This window comes from Adiantum capillus-veneris, chromosome 25 (assembly GCF_014529385.1).
Source record: "Adiantum capillus-veneris isolate H3 chromosome 25, ASM1452938v2, whole genome shotgun sequence".
Lineage (NCBI taxonomy): Eukaryota > Viridiplantae > Streptophyta > Polypodiopsida > Polypodiales > Pteridaceae > Adiantum > Adiantum capillus-veneris.
In genome coordinates this window covers 132,913,388-132,923,596 of record NC_140955.1, presented here as the reverse complement: position 1 = coordinate 132,923,596, position 10,209 = coordinate 132,913,388, and the positions used below count along the sequence as shown (strand labels likewise).

The window sequence follows — 10,209 nt, the reverse complement described above, 5'->3', positions numbered from 1 at the left end:
CTCCTTTTCAATACTCTCTTCAGGCACCCTTAAGGTCTCTGACACGAGTAGAGATTAATAGACTCATCCGTCAGGATTTGATCCACCTGGACACGAAGAGGACATGGATAGAGCCGTTACAAGAGTTGGGCACAAAGATGGCTTTCTATAGAGAGCATCTTCTCCACCTCTCGGGGGATGGGTTTGTAATTCGACCTAGCTATATGGACACGCATCTTTCGCATGGTTTGCGTTGTGCCATTGGCCAGATACGCACGTCCTCACATCAGCTCGAGATTAAGACTGGCAGTTTCAGAGGGACACCAACAAATAACAGAATATGCCGCTTATGACATCTAGAGCCAGAGACAGAAGTACATTACATATGTCATTGCACAGTGTACTATGAGATAAGGTTTTGGGCCTCTATCTAGGGTCAGGAGTTATGAGGATCAAAGATGTCTACCCGCACTACTGGCATTCTCATAGACCGAGCATTGGAGCTAGGGAGATCTAGACGACCCCGAGGGAGGAGAGGAGCTACACAATTTCGAAGGAGGCTATGGCAAAGGATTCAAGCCATACTCTTTCGTCGTCCAGAGTGCAAATGAAGATGGATCTCTACTCCCCTCCCATATTGTCTTCACATTGTACTGCTTAGTTTAGGATCCCAAAGTATTTATATTTCGTTATCCTAGTTTAATTTTATTTGTTAATCTGACTTTGTATCAGATACACCGCATTGTAACTTTCTGGTCTCATAGGTCACTTTAGCCTTTTGAAGACGTTAATATAACATTTCATTTCATTTCTCTCTCTCTCTCTCTCTCTCTCTCTCTCTCTCTCTCTCTCTCTCTCTCTCTCTCTCTCTCTCTCTCTCTCTCTCTCTCTCTCTCTCTCTCTCTCTCTCTAGTTTCTCTTTCAAGTAAAATAACGTAGCTTTTTGTTTGTGTGAAGTACTAGATCCGATTTAAATCCTTGAACCCTTCCGTTGCACCTGAAAGCAGAGCCTTGTATTCCTTTGTCGGCACATTGCCTCGCAATGCTTGTCCACACTCTCGATCTTCTCTCTCTAGCGTTTTTCTCTCTTCTCCTCTTGTCACCATGGCTTCCGCTGCACTTTGACATGGTATCATGGTATCAATGTCACGTGCACATCTTAACCCTATGTGCATGCGGACATGCTAACTCCGACTTCTAGGGCTTAGGAAAGCCTAGAAGTATTCTTGCACCCTTGTGAGCCTGTACGCAGGGCGTGCATGTCCAAGCACTTAAATTAGTTGTATACCCTCTGATTGCACATGAGCACCACTAGTGTTCGCTAGATGTAGGCACTAGGGAGCGTTACCATACACTTGCATTAGTACCCAACCTAGGTGTTTACCTACATGTGAAGCACCTCTTATCAGTGAGTTTATTAACTTACTAATAAGTGACATTGTGTCAGGTGCAGCGGAAGAGTTTAAGGATTTAGATCGAATTTAGTACTCCGCACAAACACAAGGTTACTTTACTTCACTTGAAAAGAGAAACTAAACTAAAGACAATGAATGAGAGAGGCACAAAGAGAGAAAAGAGAGACAACACTGCATGTCGGGTCCCAACCACCCTCAATGGCCCCCTTGCTCTATTGCAGAGCAAGTACTTGCTTTTATTGCTTGCACAAATGCTGATACAATTATCCTAGATGCTGATGATGCTGAGATGCTGATGGGTACTTGATAGAGGTGCTGAAGGGTATTGTTGTAGATGCTTGGTGGGTACTTGGTGAAGATGCTTGGTACTTGGAGACTAAGCGCTGAATGTTGTAAACACTAGTGGTCCTGAGGCTGGAATTTGAAAGTTACTTGGCAATGAAGGCTGAATCTTCATGGCTGAAAACACTGATCTGCTGGCTGAATGTACTAAGGCTTCATGCTTCAAAATGCTGGTCTACTGTGGGCTGGAAACACTGTTTTGAAGTGGGTGAAAACGCTGAGGTACTAAAGTGGGGAAACGCTGGAGTGCTGGCTGCTACATGGCGATTTGTAGATTGCTAAAACGCTGAGGACTGCGGTACTTGTGCTGCAATGTTGACTTCTAGTTCTTTTGCTTCTTCTTCCTTGCCTTGAGAGAAACGCCCGCAGGCACCTATATATGCAAGCAAAGCTGGGTCGAGCAGCCAATTCTGACACTCACTACCTTGGTAAAAATGGGCTAAAATGTCACCTAATAATAAGTTGAGAGCTTACTAATAAGAGGTGATTCACATGCTGAACTGAGTGTATTGTGCAAGAGGGGGTATGCAACTACAACCTGCCTGGGCATGCACATCCTGTTAGAGGCTCACAAAGTGCCAGACTAGGTCCTAAGCTAAACTAGGACTAACGACTCTAGCAATAGCTTGTTCATGTGCGCGCAACTACAGTGCGCACGTGACATATTAGCATATTTTATAAAGTCATGGGGGCTCAATCTGACATTGCTCGACCCATGCTTTATTAGCTACATAGGAGACCCCTAGGGAGAAGCGATACCTGCAATACCGTGTCCAACAACACAAGTGGCGTTTTTCACCAGCACATCCAACACCCAAGGCGTTTTCAGCCTAGAGTACCCGATTGGCCCGTTTATACCAGCATTTTTTATGTTCAGCCCAAGACAACAGATCAGCCAGCGTTTTCAGATTTTAGCCCATCTACATCGTCATCATATGCACCCTCGACATCGTCATTAGCAGATCAGCCCACAGCCTCGTCAATACTTGCAAATCCCATCAGTTTCACCAACATTTTTGCATTTCCTTAGCCTCACAGATCCAAGCATCAGTAGCAACATTCCGTCAACATCTAAGCATCTAGGACCATTGTATCGGCATTTGTGCAATCTAAAGCAAATACCTCTCTGGCAACAGAGAGGGGAGCCCTTGGAGGGGGGTTTGGGACCCCATCCGGTGTTAGTCTTCTTCTCTCTTATCACTCGCAGTATCATTCTCTTCTCTCTCTAGTCTTTCCACCTCTCTCATGAAGTAAAAGGAAACTTGCGTACGCACTAGCACTCATCCTGAGCATTGACCATCAATCACTTCCGTTGCACATTACAATCAAAGCTAATCTTGACAACGCCTAGTGGATCCGACGCACGAGGAGGGGCTGATTGTGGCTGCGTTTTTCAGCCAGCAGGAGGGCAAGTTCCAACTATCTTTGGTCATAGAGAGCACCCTTGTATGAGCGTTTTTTATTTGTCTCTACAACGTTCCTGTAGTGAAGAACCCTTGTGAACCTGCATTTTTCCGCCGCATTTTGACTAAGTGATTTTCACCATGGAGTTGGACTAGATTCTGAAGATTCAAGGTGATTCGAATGCAATAGTTCGTGCCCGGTACCTTTGCAGATTATCAACCATCTAGCTGGATGCTTTTGTGTGGTAGAAGGGTGTACCTACCTTGCTGAGGAGATTGAAGATCTCTTTCGACAGGAGGTTGCTACATCCTTTGTACCTATCTACGGAGGATTGCTTTGTGACCTTGACGTGTCTTGACGATGGCACTGAAGAAGAAGAATTTGCAAAGAGTTCTCAGATGGGGATGTTTAAGAACAAGTCCACATAGACACAATAGATGATGCTTTGGAGCGTTTGCAAAAGTCTACTCATAGCGAGGAATTGCACGAGTTACTTGGCGGGGAGATTCTGGTGTTGCTAGTGTTTCCACAGGGCCACCAACTACCAGGATTGAAGGTGCTTATGGAGGTAGTATAGGTGGTGCACGACAAGATTGAGCACCTATAGATTGGTCTCTTTCTTCCAAGGAGTTGGAGAAGCTTGCGAAGCAACAAATAAGATGGGCAAACTTTCTTTCATTGTTTCATTTTGAGATTCTCCAAATTGTTGAATTGAAAAATGTTGCACATGCTTCATCGCGGAAACCCCAAGGGATAGGTGTATCAACAAAAAACCACCATGAGTTAAATAAGAGGAGACCAAGGACTCACATTCAGCTAGTACTATGACCGGCTTCATCATGAAACGAGATTCTCCGAGTTCTCTTTCAAGGATAGACTCTTGTTTGGGCACACACAACTACTGTTACCAAACCACTGAGAAAGAAGGTCTTCACCGAATGCCCACTCAAGATTGTTGAGTCTTACCTTCATTGGCTTGGGCTTGCGGCTTGCGTGATATGCCAGCATGATCATCAAAATACCCAAAGAGGTACTATAACCATTGCCTATACCAGATAGGCCATTGGTCACTAATGCTATTATGGATTGCATTATCAATCTCCCCAGAACGAGGAGTGGATATGATGAGACATGCGAAGTTCATCGTGCTCAAATAAAGGAAAGAGTCTGTTTTATTGAGCATTTGCGACTCTTCAGAAAACAACATAAAAATGAAGGGAAGAAAAATTTCTTTCAAGTAAGAGCATACACTTCAGCTTGTGCATATACTTCTGAGCCCAGATTTACAAGGGACTTTAATTTGCGAAGTTTTTGTTGCTCCAAATGCTTGATATTCTTGGACAAATCTGAGCTGTTGAAATCCAGGAATTAAGGGAAAGTATGACCCAACATTGAAGATAAAAAATGCTTGAAACAGGGCAAAACGAAGGATACAACACTTTCTGCTCCTCCAAAGCTTTGTCCCTACATGCACACACAAGTTTGCCCTCACGATAAATCAAGAACCTCTTCTTCAAATAAAAAGAGTACTTACCTCTGAGCCACTACATGAACAAGGTCTGGTTTAAGCTTTTCTTCAAGGAAACCTTCAAACTTCTGGACTTTGGCATCTGTTTCTTCACGTGATCTGCTCGCAGTTGCCATGCGAACCTGCATGCAATGTCATATGGCCGCTTGGCCGTCGACGTTACACACTTTGCCCTTACAGTAGGCCGTTGAGACTGCACACATGCTGTAAATCGTTATGCACCTCTTCCATGCGTTTTTTATTCACGCCAGGCAAGGAGCAACAATAACAAATATACTGACGTTTCTGAAGCAGCAAATAAGCGACGAGCTAGTGGCTTGGTTCCGTCTTCACGTGATGTCTAGAGGTCGAAGCCCTTTACGGTGTTCACGCTGAAACATAAAATGCCTGCGCGAGGTCTTCTCCGTAAGAAGCTTCTCCGCGCAGTCTGACGATAGTAATCATTTCCGATGACCATTAACATATATCTCTTAGCATAAGTCTAACGATGAAACGCAAGGCTAGGGGCAAAGACAAGGTGGTTAAGAAAGCTAATGCATGGGAGAGTGGTTGATCACTGGTCTAAGGAAGGTGGTTAAGATCTTGCCTACTGCTTGGCCAGGAAAAATATGCAAGTGGATTCAAAGGACATGGAAAATTAAGTTCTTCAAGAATGATCTGTTCTTTGGTAGTAACAGGTTGGGAAGTCCTGCTCTTCTCGTCTGCACTCAAGTAATCAAGTACTACTTCTTGCACCATATTTGGCAAGCAAGGAACCGCCGCGTGTTTGAGGGGGATCTGGCTGTGGCAAGCTTTGGGAAATCATACAAGAGAGCAGAGTGATGATCCACATGATCGGAGGCAAACAAGCCTCAGAGGACTGGTCTATAACAACGTATAACATCTTGTAGTAAGTAAAGCCGAGGAGTAGTAGTGGTTTCTCTGCCAAGCAGATAACTTGTAATCCTTTGACCCTCAAGGCTCGGTCTGAGCTTGAGGATTGGTGTATATTTCTATTGTTTTTAATACTATCCACTCACAATTGTGAGTTTTGCCAAAAAAAAAAAAGATCTTGCCTACTGCTTGATTAATGAAGATTGGCAGCACACTAGTATTACTTAAAATTGATTTGACAACCCAGCAGTCAGTGGTCAAAAACACGGTACGGATTTTTGAATAGCGATCTTGAAAATCATTACTTTAGGAAAGTCATGATGCAATATAGCAAACTCTAGCCTAATCTTTTACTTATAGAGCAGACTTACCTTGTTGGCAAACTAAACAAGAAGAAGCATACTACTTAACAACAATTTTCATAGACCGACAAAATAAATTACGACACGGTTTTTAATAAGCTACAAAACCGCAATGACCGGCATAAGGAGATATATGCAATTCTTCAATGATCATAAGAGGCGAAAAGGTTTAGCCACACGAAGCTCGCATATGAAGGAAGAATTTTATCATTAATTCTATACTCCCAAAATGAAGGTGTATCATGCTCAGCCATAAGAGGCAAAAAGATTTAGCCGCACAAAGGTCATATATGAAGAAAAGAGTTTTATCATCAATTGAAATGAAGGTGTATCATGCTTAGCCATACGTGATGTGGATTATGTACCCTCGACAATTAAGTTCTTAAGAGGCTTGAAACTTTGAATAAAAGTTATCCACTATTTTTTCAAAACTTAAAGTTTAAGAGAGCAAATATTTGATGTTGTTCTAGTCCATTTTGATAACAAACTCAACAACTATTAAATAATTGTTCCAAATTTTAAGTGCATGAATAATATACGTGAGTTCTTTGTCATAAGTTATGTACATAGATTCATAGCTTTTAAATTTTATACTTTCAAAAGAAATGGGATAATTGTTTTGCATAAGTGTAGCACCACTTACAACAAAAAAGAATGAACAAAACAATTTGGTAACTATAAAATTGGTGCATCGATCAACGAATCTTTTAATGCTTGAAACTAACCATCACAAAAATCAATCCAAATATATGTTGTACTCTTTTTGAACAACATGTGAGATAATGAGCCTTGTATGTAAAGTTTTGAATAAAACTTTTATAATACCAACACGGGCCAAAAGAAAGACCTTGACTCATGCAAATTCTATTAAGCAATATACTCTCTGTGCGCAAATAGAAAGATAAGTTAGCTTTAGAGTGATGGGGTGTATACAATGCACCGAGGGGGAAACCTCCTAGTGAGGAAAAAGTGCCTAGGTGTTCCTAAGTGTGTCACCCACATCAATACCACATATATGGTAACAAATCCCCCCGGGAGTGATAGGTGAACGAGAGCTAGCACATAGTGTATAGGGAAGTGCCATGCCGTAAGAACATGATCAATCCACAAAGGGAAGCAAACCCAAAGCTATGTGAAAAGCTTTGAGCTTCTCATGAGGCAATGCCATTGTGAACAAATCTGCAAGGTTGCATAAGGTTGGGGGGGGGGTCAGCTATGAGGAGAGCCGATTTGGAATCCCGAAACTCGTGGATGATGGCTTTGCCACCTCGGTAGACTGCCCATTTACCTTTTTTGCGAGCTTCTTGTACTTTCTTGAGCTCGCTTGATTTAGCTTTGAGTTGATTTGTGGTCAATTCTTCGGTGATACAAAACATTTTTCCCTTGAGGAGGCGAGAATGGTGTAGTAGCTTCAGTCATTCATCTTTGTCCTTGAAGGTGAGAATACAATGCTCGGGCGGCACATGCTTGTGTGTGTCGTTGATCCAAGAAATGATTTCAGGCTTGATGTTGACAGGTTGAAGAATGTCATTGAGTTTGTCGATTGCTTCCTCGAGTGTCCTCACTAGTGCCCTTGGGGGGAGCACTATGTAATCATGTTAATGTATAACGTGAGTTCGAAAGCAGGGGTTTTTAAATGGTGAACCCCTGAGGGTGCACCATGGTGCGTATATATATATATATATATATATATATATATATACATACTGCTATATATCAAGTCCTCTCCTCTTTTGGGAGGGTTAGCTAATGCTCCAAGGGATTGCTTTCTTTCCCTTTCAATGGTCCCTCTTCCTGGATCGGCTATATATAATAGAGAGGCTATCATACTCCATAGCCTTCTCCTTGTTGTATGTAATAGTGAAGGATAAATTATATCAAGGATGAAGAGGGAATTTGGGATAAACGAGAGTCCTTTCTCTTTAAAAGTATTCTTAAAGTTTGCACTTTTATCGACACTACTAGGTGAGAGCTGCTTGTTTTGGGGGCCATGGGCACCTCAGTTGTTCAAAACACTCTACCAGCGTCCTGAGCATACTAGAGCTCACTCACGAATGAGACATGTCTTTTCTGTCGCACATACCACATGCCAATGACACAATCAAGACCAAATTGTCTCGAATCTCAAATACATCCAATGAAGTGAAGAAGCCATATCTAGCTCCTCTCATGATCCCAATCCCAATCTGCTAGCTATCTCATCGAGATTAAACTCTGAGTGATCTCAAGAACGTAATGCACATGCCATATCATAAAAGATGCACCATTGGGTAATGGAAAACATACATCTGCTGATCCTGTAATGTCAAACTTCGAACCATTGGCCAAGTGCACACGACCAAGACTCCCACTAGAGAAAGTGTTAAACCACTCACGATGTGGTGTGGTGTGGAAGACTACATCCTCATCTAGTGTCACGTGTGCTAGACATGTAAGTAAGAGGAACACTAGAGGTAAACATGACATCACTGTCACTAGCATATGAAGCCACCTCTCTAGTCTGTGTCAAAACCTCACATGCATCACACATACATCTCCACTTCTATCTCATACGTCTGAAACAATGACACCTAATGTGGCCTATATGACCACAATGTCATCTCTCACAACTCGTCATTGTTGACTGTGAACTGTCACACATAATAAATGTCAAATCAATGAAAAACTCATATATGTCAAAGTGGGAGATCTCTTGACCAATATTCTAATCAAACATGATCACTGCATCAATCCGATGCTCGTATATGCAATTGTAGCTCGACAAAGCTCTACCAAGAGAGGTATTATTATAGCATAGTCCAACCTCTACTCTAAGAACCAAGTGATAATGCATACATAAACTAGGATAAACAATGCTTAATCAAGCATAAAACACATGACCCACATGCATAAGTAGACAAAAAATGCAATGCTAACGTGTCTCACAAATAGTGCTCCAAAATTTGAAAATTATACATCTATACTTGTAAACCTATAGAACTTATAACCTATGATTATCTATAATTTGTAAGTAGTAGACTGATGATCAAAAAATCCATCGAAAAAATAATGCATAAATGTAACATGTAGCCACTATGAGCATACATTGTAACTCACTCCTGCAAGAGTGAATACAAACAATAACATTAAATTTGTGTCTAAAAGCAACCAAGCCTATCAAAGTCAGATTCAAAACTCGATCATGTGTGAATGTGGGAGTCACACTCGACACCACTAAAGCATCGGAGAGTAAACTACAAATGCATAAAAACTATGGCGAGAACATGGGATTTTTTTTTGACAGAGTTTCCCATGTTATTTGAGCAAAATAAAAAATCTATAAAAACTAGCATACATAAAACCTACTCATACATCACGTCAAATCAATAACTAAAAGCTCTCAAACATGATGGAGAGACCAAAACAAATTGTTGGGTTGAACAAAGTGTATAAACATGTCAAAGACAAAACTGTCTCACATCATAAATCCACATGAAGCATACATCAATGGCCAAGAGCATGGCAATCAAGCTCACTCTTGCATGAGGAAGCTCTGTAGATAACTCCACTTATCTGAAACACCTATACACCTATGAACCTATCACCTATGAGTTGTAACTAGCTCAATTTGTATCCGCATATGCATACATAATTGAGAAGCACCAAACAAAATGATGTAACCTCTCTGAAAGCCCACACAAGTATGCACAAACTCATATTCGGATGTGTATCAATTCAAAAGCCACATACCAAATCAAAACCTTCATACAAAAATGCAAGGTAAATCATCACTTAAATAGCACCATAGTGTGATATACATATTGAAGGACACAAACTACATAATGCTCGTATCTGTAGAAATTGCTATAAATTTATGCAAAAAATTAGCATTCAAAACTTGGATATCACCAACACATTGGAATGTCGACAAACCTTGGGATAGACTCCTAAATTGTGCAATGTGAATATGAGTGTAGATTGCTACATTGTATGTGAGTGGAGTACCCACTACTAAATGAGTGAGACCCCTTTTTATGTAGAAAGAATAAGGTTGGTGGTCAGTGAAGTCAGTGGATGATTGAACATCAAACATTTGTCCTCGAGGTAAGGCACATGCCACCTTTACCCCAACACATCTTGTTTGGTTGCTCGTTGGTGTGTCATTCTTTATACGTTGTAGGCCCTCCATGTATCCCTCTATTGCAATAGGTCATATATCTTCGAATTTTATTTTATTTTTAATAGGATTTTGCCTATAAGGTGCTTCACGAGGAGGTTGACTACTAGAAACAAGGTCAATCTTACGGTCCTTAGGTCTTAAAGTAAG

At 41.4% G+C, this 10,209-nt stretch overlaps 1 protein-coding gene across 1 annotated transcript in view; it reads right to left on the bottom strand.

Annotated features, from left to right (window-relative positions):
• LOC147425672 (uncharacterized) overlaps positions 1-5,142 on the bottom strand; it is an 89,656-nt gene extending 84,514 nt beyond the window's left edge. The window contains exons 1-4 of the mRNA XM_086499485.1: positions 4,950-5,142; positions 4,675-4,861; positions 4,575-4,604; positions 4,390-4,491 (exon numbers count right to left, since the gene is read on the bottom strand). Coding sequence (XP_086355611.1) covers positions 4,390-4,491; positions 4,575-4,604; positions 4,675-4,796 — 254 coding nt within the window. The 5' untranslated portion in view covers positions 4,797-4,861; positions 4,950-5,142. The remainder of the gene's footprint in view (positions 1-4,389; positions 4,492-4,574; positions 4,605-4,674; positions 4,862-4,949) is intronic.
• Positions 5,143-10,209: the final 5,067 nt, after the last annotated feature.